The sequence below is a fragment of the Plutella xylostella genome, chromosome 7 (assembly GCF_932276165.1).
Source record: "Plutella xylostella chromosome 7, ilPluXylo3.1, whole genome shotgun sequence".
Taxonomy (NCBI): Eukaryota; Metazoa; Arthropoda; class Insecta; order Lepidoptera; family Plutellidae; genus Plutella; species Plutella xylostella.
In genome coordinates, this window is record NC_063987.1 from 1,519,935 (window position 1) to 1,544,810 (window position 24,876).

The following is a 24,876-nucleotide window of genomic DNA, read 5'->3' on the forward strand; positions in this document are numbered from 1 at the left end:
GCTGCACCCACTTTTCGCCAGAGTGTTATGTTAGTCCCAATGTAATAGGGGGCGGGCCTATTGCCATTTTACGGGCACATCCAAGACCCGAGAACAAATATCTGTGTTTAAACAAATATCTGCCCCAGCCGGGAATCGAACCCGGGACCATCGGCTCAGTAGTCAGGGTCACTAACCACTACGCCATTCGGTCGTCAACATACATTGCTGGGCTAATAATACACTCACGGGCAATGAAAAGGTTCCACTGAGAAAAACACCAAATTACTTGTAAACGGAAAACGCTAACTTAATTACATGTTCTGCAACATTGAAGTACATTTATCAGAGCATCAGGATATTACCAACTAAAAACGGTAATATTTTTAAATTCGATGTATGAAAAAATCGGGGTCTTTCGGTGTCGACATTTTGTGTGTGGAACTTTTTCTTTGCCCGTCAGCAATGCACGTGAATTTGAACTCGCACTAAACAGTGTGTGAAGTAGGCTTAACGGCTGATTATGAAATCTCCTTGCAGTGTTTATGTGTTTAAGGTACGTCTCTGGACGTGACAGGGCGGCATCGCCATGAGACATCCTGTATGTTAAAGTTTTACCCATGGGTCATTTTTTGATATAGGCGTGTTATTCTAAATCTGGTCGCATTATAGCATATTGTAGCTTATGAACCTAAAATATGGTGACTGTGCACAAATTGTAATGTTGCTAATTCTATGGTTGTCAAAAAGGCTGCGAAATTTAATATCGCTGAAAAATATAAGCGTAGTTTAAGTACTTACTACGAACCTCTTGTGGAAATGGTGATGTAATATGTAATAAGTATTTGAATGGTGAATTTTATATTTAGTGATGTAAATTCATTTGATTCATGTCTTATATATCACTATGCCCCAATTTCTCCATAGTCGGTTAGCTAACCGACCAGGCATTTGTTCATCAGTTTACGTCATCTCCATATAAAATTCTTGACAGATGTGTCAAAAGTCAGGCACTAGTACCTTGTTATGCTCTAACTGACTATGGAGAAATTGGCACTAAAGCTCAAAGCTTCATGTTATTACACGTTAAGAGAATTCAAATATGACTACAGTGCTCCAAAATTGATAATGCGCATAGAATCTTTGATAGATCGGTTGTTTTCGATTATGTGACACATGATATTGACTCCTATTTCTTTCGAACAAGGTGAAAAATGCAAGTGTTTTTGTAAGGCTCTTACGATTTAATGATTCGGGTGTGAAGTTCTGCATGTGCATTATTAATTTTGGACAAGTGTACATACTTGAAATAATGCCTTCATAGATGTCTCTTGTTATGTGTCTTTGTGTTTATGTAGGTATTATTTATGAGAGTCATTTACGTCTTGTATGTTATGATTATAATTTTCAAATAAAAAAAATCTTAACCAAGCTAGTTCTCATGCCTATCTTAATAAATAGGTTTCATAAAACACACTTAAATATAATTATAATTACCTACGTATTTTTTGTTAATGCCATCTTGCACTCTTGAAGAAGAAAGTAAGCTTAGGTAGGTATAACTAGGGTGAAATTAAAACGCACAGTTTAAATATGAATCATTGGTTTTTTATCTTGCAAAAAGTTTCAATCATATCAGAAAATATCTTACTATTTCTTCTTTCTATGTTTTATCTTATGAATCTTATGACAGAGATTGAAGTTCACTGTTATAAAGTATGTATTTAGATAAATTGTATTTAACTTTATTTAATATACAAAGACAGATGAATAATTATTTTAAATCCAATGTAATATGTAAGTAATCATTGGTTTATTTATAATTATTTAATAAAAAAATATTTTTTTCCTTATTTAAACATAAAACTTTTACTTTATAGGAAATATATCCTAATTATGGCATTGGATATTTGTTGAAAACTCTAAGCAATCGATGTTATATCTATTTGGAACTTTATGTCAATTTATTTTAAGACCCTTTTGTCGATTATTGTTGTAGTTATATTATTATGTAGAGGTTTACTATATGTAAGACTTTTATTTGCATAACAGATATATTATGTATATAAATGTAAAAAATATATATTTATAATTCCTGTTAACAATTCCACTGCCTTAAGATGTAGAGATATATATTTAAAATGTTATTACCTATGTTCTTTTAACAATATAATAATGTCGATTCTGCTAGAACAAAATTTAATTTTAGCTAGGTCCTTAAATTTGCAAAAACACCAGAGTCGATTTCTAAACAAAGAATTTTGCAGCATTGTTAAATTTAAATTTTGTGCCTTTAGAATCGCTACCAATGTATGAACTTATAGTAAACATTTGAAAATCACTCCATATAATATATTTAAGTGTCACTATTTAAATATTTTCAATGTTACTTTATTTTCAGGAAAAGAAGAAGGCTTGTTTTTAATAGTGAATAGCTTAGACATTATACCTATATGCTAAAATTACGTTTTCACTGAGTAAATTTAGGGAAATAATGTGTAATGAACTACATTAAATAATGTTACATATTAAGTAATAATCCTAATTAGCTATGAATCTTTAAACCTAAAACGAAAAAATTCATGAAAATACAAAGCTATTGTATGTCCATGAAAGTATGAATGATAAAATATATGACCCATTTAGATAAGAGCAAATTTAATTAATAATAATCGCGATTTTATCTACATTGTAACATTATTTGCATTTTTTGTGAGTACCTTTGATTTATTTAAAAGAATAAGTCATAAGAATTTCAAAAAATGCAAGCAAATATTTAATGTGTCGTTAAAATTCAAGTGTGGCGTAACTTGTTTCGGCTTAAAGCAAATGTTATGTCCCTTTATTTATTGGAAATTCATCGTAATGCGTTTTCATTAATTTTAAACTGTTGCCTTATGACTGTTTTGTATATAAAAAAAAATAAAAAGTTAGTAGGAATAAAGTACACTTATTGGCTTCAATTTCGCCTTTTTATTTTCCTATCGATATGTATTGTGTTAGTTATAGTTTGGAAAGTTTAAAAAGAAATGAGAAAATATAAAGCATAGCATGATGAACATGAACATCCATTGAATCATCCAGAAACACTCTTTTAAAATAAGTACCTACCGTGTAATAGATGTCGCTGTGGTCGCTTTATCTAGTTTAATATTTGATTTTAATAAAGCATTTATATAGGCATTTTGATACTACACCCACGCCAACGTCCATACCATGTTGAATACACCGGTTCTCGTCCGATCACCGAAGTTAAGCAACATCGGGCGTGGTCAGTACTTGGATGGGTGACCGCCTGGGAACACCACGTGTCGTTGGCTTTTTGTTTTATATTGGAACATTAAATTGTGGATTATGTAATATTTTTAGTTAACTGTTTGTTGTTAAGGTACATTATTGAAAATCTTTTGTTTTCCATACTTACTTGTATGAGTCGAGTACCTACTTTTGTCCTTATCATGTCTCAGTCACTTTAAATCGTCTGTCACAGATGTAAGTATAGTAGTACCTATTGTAGAGGTATTATTGTTTGGACGATATCCTTGTTACATTTCCATATTTTAAATGGGCTAAATAACTGGTTTATGTTTAAATTATAAAATCGCACTAATGAAAAATATCATATATTAGAAAATAAGAAGTACCTAAGTAATATTATTTTAAAAACAAACTCGATGCGCGTTGCAAGTACCTTTCCCTTATCAGGTTAATTCAATAAGAAAACAAAGAAGTCTTGTTAATAAATTACCTGTATTTTTAAATAGAGTTTTATAGTATTGAACAAGCACCACATGCGCATTTCTTCCTCTCCTGTGTCTTGTGTAGGACACACTTCATGATGTACTGGAATTTCCTGATGATCCCACAGTCGAGAGCTCCGTCCAAGATGCAAAACAATATCAGAAAGCAATTTAAGGTCACACAACTAATCGGTATCCCACAGAACATTGTGTTTCAATGTAATCCCTCATGGATGTTTTCCAAATTATTTAGCCTGAAGATTCACATGATGAGATTTTAGTGCTGTTTTCAAACGAATAAAGTTTATGTTTATTTTATGTTACGAAACGTCATTTTTATAATCACATAAGGTCCTTTTGACAGTTTGGAATAGACATCAAGGTTTTTATTTTTACTGTAAATAAAATTATTGGATTCAGTTTGGTATACTGACGTAATAAATTATCGTCGTTTGGTATCTTCAGTTTTTTACAGTGCAATCAACACATATCAACAAAATAATAGGTTATATTCGATATTATGTCAGTATTCCTCAAAAGTTGAATCTTAGATGAGTTTACCGTATAGCACTAGATAAAGCTTAAGATCGCATCCAGTGGCTTGCTTTGGGAGAGGCCTACGTCCAGCAGTGCTCTGCTATAGGCTGATGATGATGACTAGATAAAATAATCGTTGTGAGTGCATACCTAATAATCAAAAATCATTTGTTAAAACAACTGTATACTTACTTTACAATTTCATTTTCTTTAGCAAGGTCAATACTTCTTTCTATTGTTTTGTGCTCCAAATTTGATTCAAGCCAAGCATTGCCAATAACAACATTTCATATCACCTTTATTTCCTTTATTAATTTGAGTTAATTAAGTATAATATTTTTGTATTTACTGAGTGAATGGAGAGTTGGTGTATATCAAATAAACGCAAATATAGAGTGACCAGAAATTTCGATTATTATTGCAAACGTAGACAACACTTTCACTTTACACCATCAATACTTTTCTTCATAATATCGTGCATTTAGATTTTTTGCAGCCTTCTGGGACAGAACACTTAACCTTTCTATTTTTCCTCTTCTTCCCATCTTCACAGCGTTTCCGTATGTTTGCAAAGAAGCCTATACCCAAAGCACCATCCACAATAAGACATAGCAATATTGCTGCATTAATGGTCATGCAGGTACTGCCACTTATCATTTTGATACTAAAATAACTGGAACTTTTGCTTATTCACTCGATCATGTTGAAGTTGAATTTTGTGCCGAATGTCAAAATTACTATTTTGTACAGAGCATAATATTATACAGAGTAGGTATTAAAATATAGACAATCAAGACAAAATATTCTAGTCTATGATCAAGATTTGTGCTTTAAAAAATCAATACAGAACGCTTTCATGAAATTAAATTCCATAAACAACTAACTACTTATTGTAGTTATCATATTTTATAAATTTTACGCACGAATAAAACAAACAAATATGTAATTTTAACAAATTGTACCATTTATTTGTACTGAACACACCTATCAGATTTATATCTAACGAACAACTCAATAATTTCACTTGCATTCTGGGAATCCATCAAATCACTCACAACTTGTTTTTATCTCTTTTCCTCTTGTCTTTCCCTTTATTTTTTTTACATTTATCTGTACAGTCAGGCTTATTCCTGTTTCTCCACAAATCTAACAGGCACTGTAGTTTTTCTTGTAATCTCATCATTATTCCCAATTCCAAGGCCCCATCCACTATAAGAAATAGTATTAGCAAGAAGTTTATGGTCATACACGTACTATTGCCGGTAGTAAGATTTAGAAAATCCAAATACATTTTGGAAATGCTATGGGAAGTAACATTTTATTGTAATGTTATAATTTTGCAGCTTTTGTTGATATTTTGATTTCATGAATACATTTTGTGTCAGGTTATGTAGATGTGACACATGTGACATAATCAAAGTTGACTGTTTTTTTTTGTCCGCTAGTGGTAAGCAAAAGTATCTAGGAGCATTAATCCTGGGTTAACTTAAAAAATAATATTACTCGAGTTTGATCAAATCCTTCCTAAACATCTTACAAAGTGTGAGATGTCCACACATATTATATTATTACCTATATTATATATGTTTATATTATAATAAAGCATAATCTATTATGTTATAAAAATACAGTTTCTGCTTGATTATACAGACATTTTATTGACAATTAGGTTTTATTACTGAATATTAAAATTGTTCTTTGGTTACAAGTCCCGCTGGTCCCTGGCCTATTACAGGATTCAAACCTGCTACTTCCACAGCTTTCAATGGTCTGGAAACAACAAACAGGTCTTTAAAAACTATTTCCAACGCCATCTGTTTCTTAAACCACAAACTAACATCAAAACTGGCCAGCCGGGGCCTGACAATGCCAGGGCCAACACCAAACGAGGGATCTGGGTTGTAATAAAAGTACAATCAGTTTTGTGCAGATGGCGCTTTTAACTGTTTAGTTTCTAGACAATAATTTAGTGGTTGGGTATTTGAATGTTTGTTTTGTTCAATGAATGCCCACCTAAAATTGCACAAAGTTACAAAAATATAATTGAAATGAATGTCTATAATCTTACTTAAAGCCTAGTTCCTCTGCAGGTATGCCTAGTTTGGCCAGTTTTGCTTCATAAGTAGCCAAAAGATCGTCATGAGCCTTCTTCAGTCTTGCCGCTTCATAACGCAGGTCTTCTATGTGCGTGTCTTTTTGTTTTAGTAGCTCCTGTAAAAATTTAAATTAAGTACACACAGATGGTGAAAGTAATCAGTAAGCACAGAACTGCTTTCAAATTCACACTAATCCAGCCAAAATCGTTCATCTGTCGTTATTAGCTTCATCGTATTGACCACTAGAGACGCTGCATTGTATGTTAGTATATTTCGTACGTGTAAATTAATTAAAAATGTAGGTAATTCAGTTTCGTTCTAACCTGCATATCCCTCGGGACCATGGTCCTTCCCTCCATGCTCTTCAGCCGTTGCTCCAGGAGTGCTGTCTTCAGTGATGTCTTCTGCTGCACCTCCAACACCGCTCGTGTGAACCTGTTTAATTTTGTCTCATATATTTAAGATATTGTTATTACAGTACAGTATAAAATAATATTATAGGTAGTGAGAGTAGATGTTTTTCGTATGAATTTCTTCAACTTTCAAGTTTATTTTAAATGCGTATGAGTGTTAGTCATAAGGGGATGACGCAGCTGGATATTTTTAACAATTTGGATAATAATTTATGAAAAGCATACCGGCAAGCTAAACTGACAAGCTTGGTCGGTAGTGGCTAAGACCGCAGACTTCAGACTTTTAGTCGGCCGATAGTTTGGTTGGGCTCTTAATCAGTGTGGAGATGTATGGTAGTGCGCACATTCAACGATTATGTATCGGCCGATACTCCATACTGATTAAGAGCCCGACCAAACTATCGGCCGACTAAAAGTCTGCAGTCTGCGGGGGGTCTAAAGAGGAAAAGCTATAAGACAATAAGTTGTTGTGGAGTTGTCCTACTTTCAGCCCATAATATTTTAACTTTATTTTACTTACCGACGACCGAATGGCGTAGTGGTTGGGGCAGATATTTGTTTAAACACAGATATTTGTTCTCGGGTCTTGGATGTGCCCGTAAAATGGCAATAGGCCCGCCCCCTATTACATTGGGACTAACATAACACTCTGGAAAAAAGTGGGTGCAGAAATGCACCTCTGCCTACCCCTAACTATGTACTCCCATTAGTACAAGGCGTGAGTGTGTGTGTGTGTGTGTGTATTTTACCTACCTGTTTTTCAGCTCATCTCGTTCCCTCTTGACTCTGTCAAAGCGAACCTGAAGCACTTCATACTCCCATTTGAGAACATCAAACTGCTTCTCCAGAGACGCTAATTGTTTTGAGTTGGCCTGTGAAATTTACACAATAACATGTAATATGTAGGTATAGAAAAAAATCGAAATGATTGACTAATTATGATAAAACATGGCTAAGTTCAATAACATTATTTCAAAACATACCTACGCTGTACGTTAAAATATAGCAAGACATAAAGAAATACACTATGAAAATATAGTATACCACCAAAGAAGCTTTATCTCTGTCATAGTTCGACATTTGTCTCTTCAGCTCTTTATTTTCAGCAATGGCCGCATCTAATGGATCTCGTAAACTTTTGACTTCAGCTTGAGCGTCCCGAGCAATCTTTTCAGCTCTCTCTTTCACTTTCTGCATCTCTTCCATCTTGCTTTTTAGACTACTAATTAATCCTGAAATAATCATTTTTATTATCCAATGCACTGAGTACTGCTACCGCCTCTCAATCTAACACTTCTTTCATAATAACCTATCACTTAATATACGGCAAAATTACTTACCTAAATTATTTAAAGTGATATCGTTGTAATAGTTTTTCAAATCAGTGAACGCTTTCTCATGATGCTCTATCAACTCAGAAAGCTGTTTGTTTTTCCGCTCTTCAACTTCTGCAATTTCAGTTCTGTGTTTCACTGTCAACTCTACTTTGGTTTCGTTTAGTTTTTTCTCCGCCTTTTCTTCGATTTGACGGGCTTTTTCTTCAAACTCTGCTCTGGTTTTTGATAATTCTTCAGCGTGCACTAGTTTGGCGCGTCGCAGTTCATCTTGAGCGGCCGCCATCTTTTCTCTGATTTCTTGTCGAAGCATTCTCTTGTCATGAAGAAGCTCGGCCTCTTGCTCTGCATGTTCTTCTTTAGCTGCTTTTAGTGCAACTAAGTTTTCAGCTCTCAGGGCTGCTGCAGCGGCTTGCTGTTCATACTTCAAATGTTTAATTCTTTGTTTTTCAGTCTCCAAAATTGCCTCATTTTCCTCTTGTGCTTCCTCTGTCGCTCTCTCTCGATTTCTTAACTCTGCTTTAGCTTCTTCTAGTTGTTGTCTCGTGATTTCCCAAAAAGTCCTTATTTTGTCTCTTTCCAGTTGAAAATAGTTTCGTTCCTCTCTTTCTTTGTCCAGTTCTTCTTTAACTTTGAGGGTGAATTGCTCCAATTTTTCTCTAGACATTTCTGATGTATCCACTCCATCAATTATAATGGCTGAAAATTATAATGATTATTATTATGATATTAAAACTTTCACCTTATACATTTGTCCATCATCATTTCATTAATTTTATGGTTTTTTTTTAAACTTTAATTACCTGGTGCTTTCTTTCCGGCCTTTCCTTTTCCACCCTTTGGGGCCTGAAAATATAAATAAGTAAAGGTCAAAATAGTTAAATATTTCTACTCGTGTCTTGGGTGTATCTATCTATACTGTATCTGCGTAAATATATCAGCTATCCAACACCCATATTACAGACTCTGCCTAATTTGGGGTAGGGCAGCCGTGTATGAGATGTCCTCACATACTATTATAACTACCTAGTAACCCAGACCGCACCCGCGTTTCGATGTGAACACTTTAGGCGCTACCGCTACCGCGATGTCAATAAAGCTGCGTACAGACCGGCCCAACAAACGGCCAACGAACGCCCAACGATGGATATTTATCATACCTAATACAGGGCAGATTGCAGCAACGAAGGTCAACGAAACCCGTTCGATGGCGTTCGTTTGGCCGATCTGTACGCAGCTTAATATGAGCAAGCACTAATTCATTACTGAATCCTTTGTGAAATAAAATTATGGTTCGAACCTCTCTTCTTCGATAAACCCAGACCTAAACATTACAATTTTAATAATCATGCCTAATAAAATACAAGTACTTACCATTTTAACAGATTTCAGTCAATTAAGTATACTAAATTAAAAACCAAATGTAAAATTTAATGATCCTTTACTATTCTGTAAATTTCGTGAAAGTTATCAAAACATAACCTTGTTGTTGTCAAGACAAACACAAACAGATGGCTCGCTGTCATAGTGACGGATGTTTTATCGAAGGAGGCTCTCGAGGCTCTAGATTTTGTACAGATTAACGATAAAATGTTTTTCATAATACTCCACTTTTGTTTTATTACTTTTATGAGTCCACTTCCAGTAAGACTTTAGGAATTTGGCATAATAGTAAGTAGGCGGGTTGGAGAGACTTGTTTATATTACAATGAATTAATGTTATTATTTTTTTAGTTATTGTAATTACGTACCTACCGGAGAATATATTAAAATTTATCAGTGGTCTATTACATGTGAATTGATTTAATTACATTACAGTTGGCGATTATTGGCTGCCGATGACAAGCTGATATTGATAAATAAACTGAAATAAAAACTTCTTTAATTTAATTTATTATAGTAAAAATAATTTATCTATGGCTTAAACGTGTCTGTCACCAAGCTGTCACCACAATATTTATCATTTATTAATTTCACCTGTCATGTAAATCAAAATAAATTATTTTGGATTGAAAAATTGTTTGTGCAACATGTGAATTTCAGTGTTAAAATTCTAATGTAGATCTCCTTTCGGCCTCCACAATATTTATTGTCATTGTCCACAATGATTCGGCCGTTCAATGTTTTATTGTTTGGGGGACTACTTCTGAGTTTGTTCGAGATTGATACTTTCCTCGGCCAAGGGTTGGGGGACTCTATTAAGAAGGCCTTTTGTACCGTATTCTGTACAGTGAAGAAAGCCATTCAAAACTCTGCAACCAGTGAAATAGTTCAGAAACTTCCATCCGTTGAAATCCCTATTGATGTTTCTTTGTTCACTATCGAATTGTGTGCTCTGTTTTTGAGTATGATGGTATGTTTACAAGGACACAATGTCATTTGCACTATCTATATAGGACCTAAGTAAACCGCTGGACTTAGCTGGAGCGAGGCCAAAAACACAGCCGAAGATAGGCGGAAGTGGCGGACGTTAGTGGAGATCCTCTGCACCTCTGGGGTGCTATAACATTACAACAATACCAAGGTATTATTTTTTTATTTAGTAGACTAACAAATATTTAATCTTTTACAGTTTATATCCAAGTATAGACAGTTGCGTTCCAAGGACCGCATCGACGAGCTGCTGCAGGAGAGCAAAGATGCATTACAACAAACTAATGCATTCCTGCAAAAATGGCAGAACCGGAGAAATGTAAAGTATACTTATAATAGTTCACTTTACAAGCAGGTACTTAGGTAGGAATAGAATAGAATGAATCTACTTTGTAGGTATATTTTATCATCAATATAAACAGTTTTATCATCACCAGCCACCACACTACTAGAGATAGCAGGCATCATCACATCATCACGACCCATCACGTATCCACTGCTGGAACACGGTTTTCCTTCCAATGAAAGAACGGTTTAGATTTAGTCCACCACGCTGGCCTAGTGCGGGTTGGTAGGCCTCCTGGGTGAGCCTTTCATAGGTGCACATCCTAAATTAGGCCATGCATGGAGCTCTGTGACCTATTTTCGGATGTACATCTACGGAAGACTCACCGTGTATTTGCTTTACCAGATGGTACCTGAATGTCCGTATCTCTACGAAGACTTGAACGCCGTGTCCCCCACTTTTGAAGTTCCCATACTACAGATGGCTATTATTGACGTAAGTTTTGTTCAATAGTTATCATTCACCATATTGAACCAAACGGATTGTGGAACGGCGGCGATTGTGGGATGCCGTCAGGTCGACGCTTACCTTTAGACTAAGCCCGAGTAAAGTAGTGAACGATGATTGCCTGATGATATTGTAAATATTTAGGGAAGCACGAAGGCATACTTCCTAACTTTCAATCCAAACTTTCAGTCAAAATCCAACCAGCTAGAAAGAGGCGATGCTGGTGACAACATCACCGTGACCAACACAACACTACAATCGATACTCGATGACGACATCGATTCTATAGACAATGGCAACTCTGAAGACCTCAGGAATGTCGACCCCACGTATCGGTACCTGTGGGATGTAGTCGAAGAAGACGCCGATCGAATTGATGACTTGTAGTGAACTGTACTTTTTGTGAACAATAAATTTTGTGTTAAAATCTGGCAAAATTTCGTGTTACATTTTGTGTTTTAATTAGATCATAATTAGTATTATTCGGGTTCTGTTAGGTAATTAAATATACTAATATTATGCACTCGAGAGCAATGAAAAACTCCTAGTTACAATAGCACCAAATTGGGGCCGTTTGGTGTTGGGGTTTTGTAAGTGGAACTTTGCTCGCGAGTTTAGAATATTGCATACAGAGATTAGAAAAAATATAGCATTAGTTGCTGTTAAGGTCCCTGTTGCTGTTTGTCTTTTAGTTGTAGAAACAGACCCCTTAGCATGAATTTTCATCATGAACGTGAAGTAGAATTCATCGAGTAATTTTGTATGAAAATATGAACAGCGCCCCAGACGGTCGGTAGCAGAACTAAAATTTTCCTACAAAATTCATCCAATAATTTTACTTCACGTTCACGATGAAAATTCATGCTAAGAGGTCAGAGCCTCAGAGCCTATATAGTCAGAGTTTGCCTCTCACTCTATTATTATATCAGCATAATCAGCTTCTCTTCCCCATAACCTATAATACCCAACAGCCAGACATATCACACTTAACTACCAATTTAGCCGGGAATTCATCAAGATCACAATAGGTTTTCAAGTCCATACCGCACACTTCAAGTGTCGAATGCTCATAATAGTAATGAGGGGATAAAGGGACGAATAGGCGACAGATATTAATTTTGTAGGTACCCCACAAATATTCCACGGACGCTTTGATGTCAGATTGCCAGCGGGAGACCGAGGATAAGTGGTAAGTATGAGGAATTAATTATTAGTATCGGTGTTAGTACGGTATACCTATAAGAAAGTAAGTATTGGATGGGGTGGGCGCAGTCTAGAGTTTACAAAGTGTGTGATGCATTGTTGTTTGCTAATGTACGAATCCATACCCTAATTAGGTGCCTTGAAGTTCTATTTAGATACATAGATAGTCGATAAAAAACACTAGGTAGTCTAGTAGGGCGCAAGACGCGCTTCTTCTCCGTCCCGCTTGCTCTCGTGGACGCGCGATGTGAGTGAGCGCGGTGCAAAACTTTTGTCTTGTCTTGATATAAGTACGTGTCTTTCGCCCCGTGTTAACCCTTCTAGAGGGTTACTTCTGCTGACATCTTGTATGATAAAGGAAACTGAGGCACTGCAAGGCTGTCATAACAGTTTTCACTCGAATTTTACTGACTTGTAACGTTTCGCCCTACTGAATGCCTACCTAATGGATTTACAAGAAGATATTTGAAACTACCTAACAAAACTAACTTGAGTGAAATAAGAGTGAAACAAATACTGCTTTGAATTGGCCATGAAACATCCAGGGAAACCCCTACGCCGTGTTGCAACCCAATAAACGAAAGAAAGCGAATTAAATAAAACTATGACCTATAACTGATTACATACATCCTACCTGTCTATAATTATTGACCTATATACTACAACTTTAATGTACAACTTTTATTTGTACGATAAATACATATTTACAGGTAAGTACATAAAGATAATAATATAGATAATAATGTTTTTTGGTGTTGGTTAATAAGGGAAGCCCCTCCATACGCTTTGTAGGCCTTGATCACTACACCCGATTGAATCAATATATAAGACTCTAAAATAGATAAATAATAGCAAATATTCAATCGGAGCCCTCGTGGAACACAACCATTGACTTGGACATTCCTCCGACCAACTTATTAATCACTTCCCTTGCTCCTAACCTTATATATTTACATGGTTTGTCTTTTTTGTTCATGTAAATAATTCAACATGACTACATGTTGTCAAAGCTAAGGGGACAATTTTATTTATAATCATAAATTAACTGAAACTAGAATAGTTCAATAATTTATAGTAAGTATAGTAACTTTATTAAATCATGAATTTCATAATAGATAAGTATTTGAAAATATAATAATATGACTCTAATTTTGTAGCCAAGTGGGAAGTGATTTATTCTTTTAAATTACTTAATTGAAAGGTTAATTATTATGAAATAGTTAATATTCTTTGATCTTATTGGAATATGTTCTGAATAGTTGTAGTAAATATATAAGACAACAAAATATCCTAGTTTTATTTATTTACATAAGAATATAAAGCCTTATCAAGGAAACAAATACTTCCACAAGTTAGAATTTACACAACTTTCTGAAATGTGCAAATTGTGACTGAAATCTGATCATACTTCAAACTATTTGTATCCATTGAGTGATTATAGAACCAGAAATGATTTGGTCTAAGTATCTAGAATCCTTATTTGTGGTATCTTGACACTTATTAGAGTAAATTTCTCCGTTAATCAATTCTTTCCCTGCGCTGATACTTGTTGTAAGACTCAAAGTCAAATAATCTTCTCTGCCATATGGATACTACTATAAATCATCTTTGAAAAGTTTATTTAAGTATGTATCTACTTTATTCTTTGAATAATTACTATAACATAGATTCTACAGAAGTATTTATTTACCTAATGAAAAATCAATAATTTGAACAAAGAACCATAGAACAAATTTGAAGGTAGGTGTATACTTTTCATTTGATAAGAATTTATTATTTTTGAAGTAAGATCCATTGTCAGGTTTTAGCTTTTTGATAATCATCATCATCATCATCACCAGCCCGCTTCTGCCTATTTGTATCTATCCAGAAGTCCCTATTCTAAACTAAAATAAGTTGAACCAAAGCTAAAATAAGGGAATGTGTAATGTGTAGGTTTTTCTCTAGCTAGCTAAATACTGAATGAGCGAGGTAGAAGACCTTTAGTGTACCTATCTAATCCCTATACCAGTGTGATGGAAATTGCAGCCGTGGGTTAGCGTCCTTCAAGAAATAAAATGTATAACTTCTCAATCATATACGGAGAGACAAAAAGTAAGTAGAAAGGTGACTTAGCTTCGCACACGGTGTTCCGCCTCGGCTCCACGCGCCTGGTCCTCAAGCTCCCACGGCACCGATCACTCCCTCCATCTGACCGTCTGCTCACCACGGCTGCTCACACAAAAGTGCCGAGCGCTCACGCGCTGCTCAATTACGTGGATATCATCGTCTACCCTCAACTCGCCGATATCAATATTAAGGCTCACCTACACTCAGAATAATTATCTTGATTATTCTGTGATCCGAAATCGGTACAACGAAGCTTGGCACGAAGTTAGCCGACACCCTGAATGATTTAATAGACAACTTTTCCAAAAATCCCACGGGAAAACCCTTCCAAAGCGCAACAAATCCCTCGGAACATCCAGTCGTAGTTTAAATTCATTATTTGCGAAATAGTTAATGTTTCGGCATCGATGGAACATTACATTCAACCCCTTATATTTTTGTAGTATCGCAAGTATATTATATAATTGAGATATGGAAAAAATATACACAATAATATACACCACCCTTTATTTTCGCAAATATCAAATTCATAGAATTTAAACGATGAAAAATTTGTAAAAGGAAATTCCGATCATCACCTCAATATGTCTGTGTGTGTGAGTGTAAAATGACTCAGATGATTAGCCAACAAGATCCCCAGAAATTATCAAAAATCAACGACCATCCCTATTATTATTTATTATTTACATAACTATTGATCGAATACTTAGTAGATTATTCATGCTCCAATAAACCGGGAACAAGGGGATACCCTGTCGATCAGAAGGATCCAATACTAAATGAGAAACCACAGAACCTTAAATTTATTTTTAAGAATTTTATGGCATCTTTAGCACGCCCTCTTAGAGCACGAACTCTCCCACGCCCTATGTTTTCGACGATGCATCATCAATAGAAATTAATAAAGTTCAAGTCTCATTCTAACAATTCCCAGGAACAATGTCCACCAATCTCCGAGCTTGATGTAGAGTGTAGAAATATCAAGTATCATTCTACCAAAACTAGAAAGAGAATTATTATTGTGAACCATTATTGCATTCATGTTTACAACTGATTCACAACTTTTCAATCCCCCTCCAATCCAGCAAAATGACAAAATTTTGTGTTGAAAATAATTTTTTTTCTTTAAGTAAGTAAGTACATGTTGAGTATAGAATATTATGAAGATACTGTACATACAACAGTATAATTTGACTATGCTGTCCTAACCTAACACCAAAATCTTCATAAATATTCTCTTTTGTATAGTGTTGTGTGATTAAGGTGAAATCGGAATCTTTCCTTCAGCGCAGGAGAACAGCCATGATATTTTACTAAAGCCACTTTCACTTAACTATATGTTTGTAGGTATTTTTTTTCAATACATAGGTTCTTAGACATTCGATTCACCACAACTCTCATCCTCTTTCTCTGATTCACGCCACTCTAATAAACATCAAGGCCTTCTTCCTCCCCACTGATTTAATCAATAAAATATCATGTATCTAATTATTAATTTTCTTTTCTATCATTTACCTACCTAAATTGAAAAGAAAATACATCTAGTTTATTTACACTTCGATCAGAATGTGTTTTTGGTGTAAAGTGTATTTGTTTTCCGTCATGATCAACTTTTGGTATGTAGGTATTTTTCTAAAGCAAATTGTTTCAAAGTAATTGTCTTTTTTTTGTGTATAGTGTAGTGTGTCGTGTGGAGTCTGTAAAAGGTACTTTGTAAAAACATCTATAGCCTGTATAGACGTCGATGTGTTACTGCGTGCATAGCTAACTTAAATAATAAATCGACTAAAGCACTTGTACACGTTTGTGCCCGTGTAGAACCGCCTTTCTTCGCCAATTTACTACAAAAGCAAGACTAAGAGTGTATGGTGTGTAAATTACTTGAACCAATTTGCACACTACTAACTGACGGTCCGATACCCATATTAAAGGCTCTGCCTAATTTAGGGTCGGATGGTCGAGTGTGAGATATTCCCACATATTATTAAGTTAGTAGTTTTAAAAAAAAAATAACTATTTATTTATAAAAATCTTTTTTTTTTTTTTAAGATTTTACTCAGTATTATTATTTTTAAATTTTTATTAAAATACTTATAACATAAGTAGCAATAATTCTTGTATCTACATTAGTTGATCATTTGGAAAATATATGTGAAATAAAGGCAACTTTTGGAATAAATTTCTTTTTTAGCTAAATAAGTACCTATATAATAGGTAACTACTCAATCAAGTTTTACAGAAACAATATACCAAAGTTTCCCTTATAAATGTGTGTGTGTGTGTGTCTGAACGAAGTATCAATAAACCCTTCATTTCCCAGTTGTATTTGTCATGATTATAAATCGCACTCAATATTAAATAAGTAAAACTTCATTCTTCATCATCCTTTAATCAACTATGTAAGACCTGGCCAGGTACCTTTAACATTCTTATCATTCAGACTTTAAAATGACGTTTAAAGTAGTTTTCTTCCTTCCACATTCTTTGCCCTTTCAATTTTTCGAAACATTATAATCACGACATAATCCCCGGGAAATGGCTATGTAAATACCCTACCCTTTTGTTTTCTCTGTAAAAGAAAATTATATCAGATCAATTTTACCAAAATTGAAAGTTCCTACTCTCATGTAACAGACAAATCCACCCCAATATTCCATCGATACCAAAACATTAAAATACCGCCATCTAGTTTTTTTCTACAACCTATTACACTAATACACTATTTATTTTATCAAATATGTCTAACTACTACTTCTACTTCAACCATTTTCTACCCTCAGTAACTACCTAAGTCGAAAATAATGTTACTAGGTAACTAAAAATATTTCTGAGATATTACAACTCTCCTTCACAACACAACCCCTATTTGAAAAACACGGTCTCCATTATCCTTATTCTAGGCTGTTTGTGTAAATGTGCCTTACCTGTCTAACTGTCAAATTTATTAAAACTAAACTGTCAATGTCAACCTGACATAACCTTAACCTGTTTGGCTGTTTTTTTTTTCCGCACTAATCAAAACAAAAGCATGCGTCGTTGTGTTCAACAACATCGATCGCACGAAGAAATCTAAAGTTTACCCGATTAAACTTACGAAACTCTAAAATAATGAGTGAATCTTACAGGTAAGTGTCATTATTCTTTCAAATACCCTGTATGCATGCTACTAAACTAAGTCCTCATGCCCAAATTATCGTGATTCAAAATAAACAACCTCTGAATTGTTAGTTATTTATACATACAATAGTTCTGTTTTACGGATCTTGTGTTTATAATAGACCTATTGTTATAAAAATCTAACTCAATTAAATATCTCCCATACAGTTTTTAATTGATACTGACAAGACTAACCAACTTATTGTCAACCCCTCACCATTAAAATAAGTATCCTAAACCTTTGCTCGTCAACTCCTACATTTACGTAACTAATTTTATTTGAATTATATCTTTATAATTATTTGTTTTATTTCAGGAGCAAACATAACAATGCAAACCGAACTACACTCTTTGTTGAACTAAAACCCATGATAAACCACTGATCAAACCATCCACTGTGACAAAACATTCACAATCCCTCACTACTTATAGACCAATGTTACTATTCTTCAATAAGTAAGTACCTATTTTTTTCTCTACATATTGTAATACATTTTTTATTTATACTGCCTGTACTTAGATTTTGTTAGACTGCTATGAAAATCATAACCCTGTAGATCCAATATTGATTACCTATCATAAAACAATTCCCTAAATATATTATTCTATTAGTCTACTTAATTTATATTGAACTAAATAGTTTTTTCCTGAATTATGTAAATCCTCATAATACCCAGCTTTTTTAATTAAATTCTATTTTTCTTTTCAGGATATGACATACTTTTTGAATGCTGATGATGATGACGATGATGACGTCGATATTTGACAACTAAACTCTGAGACTATTTACTATGAAGTAAACATCTTGACTCAGGTGAAGAAGCGGATTGCAACGGCACTCAAAATAGGAACAACTAAACTACCCGCATAATTCTTAAATTACAAAGAATATATTGAAACTGAATGAGGTCCTAGCCTACTTTACCTGGTCTAACACTTTATCAATAACAGTAACTTGCTCTACATTAATTGTTTTCTAAATTTATTGTTATATCTTATCGCTATCCTTTCATCATAAAATATTTTTTTATTATTTTTTCTTTCAAATGAGATTAATGTTATATTTTCTTTTCTTTATTAGCTGTAACTCATACTTGTATTTGTTTAGGGAAATGTCTGATAACATCTGCTCTCTGGAATCTGATAATTAGACATTTGGGCTTTTCCAGTTACCTACTCTAAGTTAGGATGATAGCATAGATGGTGTTACAGTTCTATCCCAACTCCTATGATCAATGTTGTATAATATATCTACTCTTTCAAACTTTCAAGTATAATAATTTAAGAGCCTAGTTTTTATGTAAGTACCCAGACGATGACAAGCAAAGATCCGATCCAGAAGCACAATCAACCACATCAACAAACCAAAGAACCCGCACAACAAAACTCATACAATCAATACCAAACCGAACCAACCCAGCCAAAAGGATAATTAATAATTATAGACTAGTTGCTATAAGTACCGATTCCCCCGCAACCAGGCCAGTCCAGCCCAGCACTAATCACACAAGCTCCGCCACGCAAACTCCTCGATCCACCAATGCAGCCGACCGCACCTCCAGACCAAAATCCCCACCCCTCATCTACCTGTGCCAGAATGTCTATATCTATTCTAATAATTTCAGGTTGTTCATAAGGACTAAAATGCGCCGCGTTTTCGTTACATTTGTTTTTTAATATAATTTTTGTATTTAATAAAATTTTACTGCTTTTACCTAAAATAAGACCATATCATTATTTTACCTACAACCCCTATTCACTAATAATTCCCTAATCAGCTACATAATCAGAGGAACCGTGATTCAGAGCAACACTAATATGACCTACCTACTATGTTTTATGTTATTCTCTTTAAAGGTAAGTAGGTACCTTAAGTAACCTATTAAATTTTATAGATAATGTCCTGAATAAGAATCCATTATATTATACAACTTCTGATGATTATATCCTCTAACTCCACGAGAAACATAGTCTTATACACAAACAACCCCTGATGATGATAATGATTATTTCCCCTTACTCCACGAGGAGCATATCTTAAATACCTACATATACAACCCCTGCTGATGATGATTATTATTTCCTCTCCATGAGGAGCATAGCCACATACAACCCCTAATCTTTTGTAATTTTTTAATGAGCTACATAACATTACTACAACCCCTACTTATTAAGTACATTTTAATAAATGTATTATTTCCAGGAATTCCATCCTAACTTTATCAACTACCTATCTATCTTCACAAATGCTTCCTTATTACGTTCCGTTCCAATACAAAACCTAGTCTCTTGCGCTTCCTATTAAATTTCTTTCGTTTATAAGTTCGATCACTCCACGGCAACAAATTGTGATTATATCAAGGATATAATCACTTTCCTACCCCTAGTATGTAACAAATCATTACGAACAAAACGCAGAGAGACTTATTATAACGTAAACATGTTGAGAGTATTAGTAAAGTGAGAAATTATAACTTGCAGTGATTTTGTGAATGTAAAATAATGCAGACTGCCAAAATATTATACTAGTCTGTGACGCAATAAAAGTTACTCTGTTAAAAAAATAACCTTCTGTCTTTTTGTTGTTTGTGGTGCAATGCTGCATAAAGTTTTTCGAACTAAAAACAAACTTTTGAAACTTTCTTCTATCCATAAAATTAAAAGAAATGCCTTTATGTAAAAACCACCATAACAAGTAAATATTTACTTACTAATCGCAAAGGCAAACAAAAAAACTTAATGTTTTTTCGAGACAAACGTAAGTTACCTATATACTATGCAAAAGAGTGTTCAATATTGTGGTTTATTTGTAAATAAATACTATCCTACTAAAATTTACTTGTAAAATTTCAGATAAAAGAACAGAAAACTTGCTGCCTGACACCTAACAAGAAGAGATGAAGCAAAATCTAATATCCTGGTCTTTCGGTACCAAATTGTAACGTTTCGCCTACCCTGCCGGCTACTTAACTCCTACCTATTGGATTTACTAAGAAGATATTTGAAACTACAACAAAACTTACTTGAGTGAAATAAAAGTGAAACAAATACTGCTTTGAATTGGCCATGAAACATCCAGGGAAACCCTACGTTGTGTTGTAACCCAATAAACGAAAGATAGTGAATTAAATAAAACTATGACCTAGAACTGATTACATACTTCCTACCTGCCTATAATTATTGACCTATATACTACAACTTTGATGTATAACTTTTATTTGTACGATAAATACATATTTACAGGTAAGTACATAAAGATAATAATATAGATAATAATGTTTTTTGGTGTTGGTTAATAAGGGAAGCCCCTCCATACGCTTTGTAGGCCTTGATCACTACACCCGATCGAATCAATATATAAGACTCTAAAATAGATAAATAATAGCAAATATTCAATCGGAGCCCTCGTGGAACACAACCATTGACTTGGACATTCCTCCGACCAACTTATTAATCACTTCCCTTGCTCCTAACCTTATATATTTACATGTTTTATATTTATTTCATGTAAATAAATCAACATGAATACATGTTGTCAAAGCTAAAGGGACAATCATATTTATAATCATAAACAAACTATATTAGAATAGTCTAATGATTTATAGTATAGTAACAGATAGTAACTATGTAAGCATGAATTTCATAATAGATAAGTATTTGAAAATATAATAATATGACTCTAATTTTGTAGCCAAGTGGGAAGTGATTTATTCTTTTAAATTACTTAATTGAAAGGTTAATTATTATGAAATAGTTAATATTCTTTGATCTTATTGGAATATGTTCTGAATAGTTGTAGTAAATATATAAGACAACAAAATATCCTAGTTTTATTTATTTACATAAGAATATAAAGCCTTATCAAGGAAACAAATACTTCCACAAGTTAGAATTTACACAACTTTCTGAAATGTGCAAATTGTGACTGAAATCTGATCATACTTCAAACTATTTGTATCCATTGAGTGATTATAGAACCAGAAATGATTTGGTCTAAGTATCTAGAATCCTTATTTGTGGTATCTTGACACTTATTAGAGTAAATTTCTCCGTTAATCAATTCTTTCCCTGCGCTGATACTTGTTGTAAGACTCAAAGTCAAATAATCTTCTCTGCCATATGGATACTACTATAAATCATCTTTGAAAAGTTTATTTAAGTATGTATCTACTTTATTCTTTGAATAATTACTATAACATAGATTCTACAGAAGTATTTATTTACCTAATGAAAAATCAATAATTTGAACAAAGAACCATAGAACAAATTTGAAGGTAGGTGTATACTTTTCATTTGATAAGAATTTATTATTTTTGAAGTAAGATCCATTGTCAGGTTTTAGCTTTTTGATAATCATCATCATCATCATCACCAGCCCGCTTCTGCCTATTTGTATCTATCCAGAAGTCCCTATTCTAAACTAAAATAAGTTGAACCAAAGCTAAAATAAGGGAATGTGTAATGTGTAGGTTTTTCTCTAGCTAGCTAAATACTGAATGAGCGAGGTAGAAGACCTTTAGTGTACCTATCTAATCCCTATACCAGTGTGATGGAAATTGCAGCCGTGGGTTAGCGTCCTTCAAGAAATAAAATGTATAACTTCTCAATCATATACGGAGAGACAAAAAGTAAGTAGAAAGGTGACTTAGCTTCGCACACGGTGTTCCGCCTCGGCTCCACGCGCCTGGTCCTCAAGCTCCCACGGCACCGATCACTCCCTCCATCTGACCGTCTGCTCACCACGGCTGCTCACACAAAAGTGCCGAGCGCTCACGCGCTGCTCAATTACGTGGATATCATCGTCTACCCTCAACTCGCCGATATCAATATTAAGGCTCACCTACACTCAGAATAATTATCTTGATTATTCTGTGATCCGAAATCGGTACAACGAAGCTTGGCACGAAGTTAGCCGACACCCTGAATGATTTAATAGACAACTTTTCCAAAAATCCCACGGGAAAACCCTTCCAAAGCGCAACAAATCCCTCGGAACATCCAGTCGTAGTTTAAATTCATTATTTGCGAAATAGTTAATGTTTCGGCATCGATGGAACATTACAGACTGAAATTGGCTATACACAGGCATCTGTGACAAAGGTGGACTTTATGGTAACTAGTGTTTTACACATCGTCGTTGTTAAAATAAGACCTTTCGATCTAGGGTGCGCCGGATATAAAAAGTTTATAATTCAGTCATTTAATACTCTACAAGATCAATTGTTTTATGGAACTCAATTCGTAGAGGTCATAATAATACTAATAACGTATCTACTAATACAACGAATAGGAAATTAATCAAAAAACTCCACCAAATCCAAGCACAGAGTGAAATAATCTTGCGGCTCACCACCTATTTTTGTTAATCCTCAAACAGCTTAATTCTCTTTGTGGGATTATCACGGGTGGTAAATCCGTAGTGGTTATTAGTAACGCATCAATGGAGTGTTTACGTGACACTTGATATTAATTAGGAAAGAGATTAGTTTACTAACTAGTAAGTATAATTTGTGAGGGTGTTAGTCCTTGCTGGCCCTTAGCTTCATTCCTAAGCTTTAAGTATCCTAGATGTGCCCAAATATAGCCAATTGTTGGCTAATGACAATTATGGTGATTCTAGTGTCTATATTTATTAGCCCGGAAAAAGAGAGGGGTAAACCCTATCGATACCTTATATACCTACGTAGGTATACATACTTACCTATTATTAATAATAGCCATAGTTTAAACAAGAATGGTAATTACAGAATCATAATCGTTTGACGATAAACACCTATCCCCTAACCAACGTTGGCGCAGCGATGCGATTTTAAACCTATAATTTGTGTCTCAAAACCCAACAATGGTCACGTGACTTGGTCGCAAGTTTGCTCAACCGATGTAATCACAGATAATAGGTCTAGAATGTGACTAAATAATGGAGGTAGTCAGTAGGATATCAACTGATGATGGATGACGCCACGCCTTACTGTTTTTGAGACACGCGTTTGGGGTTTAGTACCCTTTGAGCTGGTTAATATCAACGTTTTTCGACGGTTTATCAATACCAAGCTATTTTTAATGAATGTAATACCTACCTAATAATTATACTGTGGTGGTAATATAATATGATTTCAACGTCCAAAGTTTTATATGAAAATAAAAGAGTTATTTGAACAGCATAGACTCAAACACATTGTGGAAAAACTTAAAAAAATACTGTTCAGTACTAACCAAAATGATATTATAATTCCGAAGCTTACAATGACCCGGCCGGACGAAATTAACAGACATTTCCTAGACGTATCAGTATAACGCGCAAACATTTTCGGGACTCATTTTTCAATTTTCGTTATTCACTGATTTTGAAGCAATTTAACACAATACTCATGTAGTTTCCCAGCCACGTGGCGGTCGCTCTCTGATTATTTAAAGATATAGTTATAGGGTGTCGATGACAAACTAATGGTGGGCTTATTCCGTATTTGCATTGTTCAGTGGGCAATCTCTTTTCATAGCCAGTCTATTATCCATACGTTTGGTGGGTAAATTTCAGTTGTTTGTGGCTATTCATCCGGGGTATTTTTTATTCCACGACTGTGAATTAGGGTGGTTGTTATTGTGTTTTGTTGTATCCGATTGTTCCGGAATACCACGATTTCCTTTACGTTGTTCATAACGCCTCGAAGGTATGAGGTGAGCTTAGGGTATTAGGTTTTGGTAATTTAATACCAATTTTAAACCTTTCCTTCATTGGAAGGAGACCCGTGCCCCAGCAGTGGGGACGTGATGGGTCGTAATGAATACCAATTTTAAGATGCCAACTCTTAATAAAGGTTGGTTCTTTGTTCCAGATTCGTAACACACTGTGTAAATTTACATATCAGTGCCACAAAACTCTGCCTTCGGTCTTCCAGCAACTGTAGGCGTAGACCATAGGGCAGAAGCGAAGGAAAAAATTCAGAAAATAATACACATTTGCATGCATCAATAAAAACAAATTGCAATCAAAAACCCATTACGTTCCTCAATATGTCATTTACGGCTAACGCACTGGCCACAAAAATCATAATCAGCGGTGCACCCCAGACGGGTAAAAACGAAAAAAAAACTTCACCAACTAGATGGGGACATTAGCAACCATTTTACCCTGATATTTTCGGT

General features: G+C 34.4%; 2 protein-coding genes, 2 long non-coding RNA genes and 1 other non-coding gene across 5 annotated transcripts; 3 read left to right on the forward strand and 2 right to left on the reverse strand.

Annotated features, from left to right (window-relative positions):
- Positions 1–3,180: 3,180 nt before the first annotated feature.
- Positions 3,181–3,299, forward strand: LOC119690920. The gene has a single exon (XR_005253771.1). It is a non-coding gene; the product is annotated as a 5S ribosomal RNA (ribosomal RNA).
- Positions 3,300–3,710: 411 nt separating this feature from the next.
- LOC119690781 lies at positions 3,711–5,071 on the reverse strand. The gene is made up of 2 exons (XR_005253708.2): positions 4,449–5,071; positions 3,711–4,114 (listed from the first exon to the last, which is right to left on the reverse strand). It is a non-coding gene; the product is annotated as an uncharacterized LOC119690781 (long non-coding RNA).
- Positions 5,072–5,846: 775 nt separating this feature from the next.
- Positions 5,847–9,608, reverse strand: LOC105380034 (dynein regulatory complex subunit 4). Its single transcript, XM_011549528.3, has 8 exons — positions 9,474–9,608; positions 8,903–8,945; positions 8,106–8,798; positions 7,810–7,997; positions 7,519–7,637; positions 6,676–6,787; positions 6,325–6,467; positions 5,847–6,026 (listed from the first exon to the last, which is right to left on the reverse strand). Exons 1-8 carry the CDS (start codon positions 9,474–9,476, stop codon positions 5,942–5,944), a joined length of 1,386 nt encoding a protein of 461 aa, XP_011547830.3. The 5' UTR covers positions 9,477–9,608; the 3' UTR covers positions 5,847–5,941.
- Positions 9,609–10,060: 452 nt separating this feature from the next.
- LOC105380495 lies at positions 10,061–11,712 on the forward strand. Its single transcript, XM_038106888.2, has 4 exons — positions 10,061–10,452; positions 10,672–10,791; positions 11,164–11,253; positions 11,455–11,712. Exons 1-4 carry the CDS (start codon positions 10,204–10,206, stop codon positions 11,650–11,652), a joined length of 657 nt encoding a protein of 218 aa, XP_037962816.2. The 5' UTR covers positions 10,061–10,203; the 3' UTR covers positions 11,653–11,712.
- A 7,824-nt stretch (positions 11,713–19,536) lies between these two features.
- Positions 19,537–20,896, forward strand: LOC125488760. Its single transcript, XR_007266476.1, has 2 exons — positions 19,537–20,491; positions 20,587–20,896. It is a non-coding gene; the product is annotated as an uncharacterized LOC125488760 (long non-coding RNA).
- The last annotated feature ends 3,980 nt before the right edge of the window (positions 20,897–24,876 follow it).

Coding starts and splice junctions, on each gene's coding strand:
- LOC105380034 (XM_011549528.3), bottom strand. Junction 7,998..8,105: donor TATCACTTTAAATAATTTAG/GTAAGTAATTTT, acceptor TGATTATTTCAG/GATTAATTAGTAGTCTAAAA. Junction 6,027..6,324: donor GCAGAGGAACTAGGCTTTAA/GTAAGATTATAG, acceptor TGTTGTTTCCAG/ACCATTGAAAGCTGTGGAAG.
- LOC105380495 (XM_038106888.2), top strand. CDS start 10,204: ATGATTCGGCCGTTCAATGTTTTATTGTTTGGGGGACTACTTCTGAGT. Junction 10,453..10,671: donor CTCTGTTTTTGAGTATGATG/GTATGTTTACAA, acceptor AATCTTTTACAG/TTTATATCCAAGTATAGACA. Junction 11,254..11,454: donor TACAGATGGCTATTATTGAC/GTAAGTTTTGTT, acceptor CCAAACTTTCAG/TCAAAATCCAACCAGCTAGA.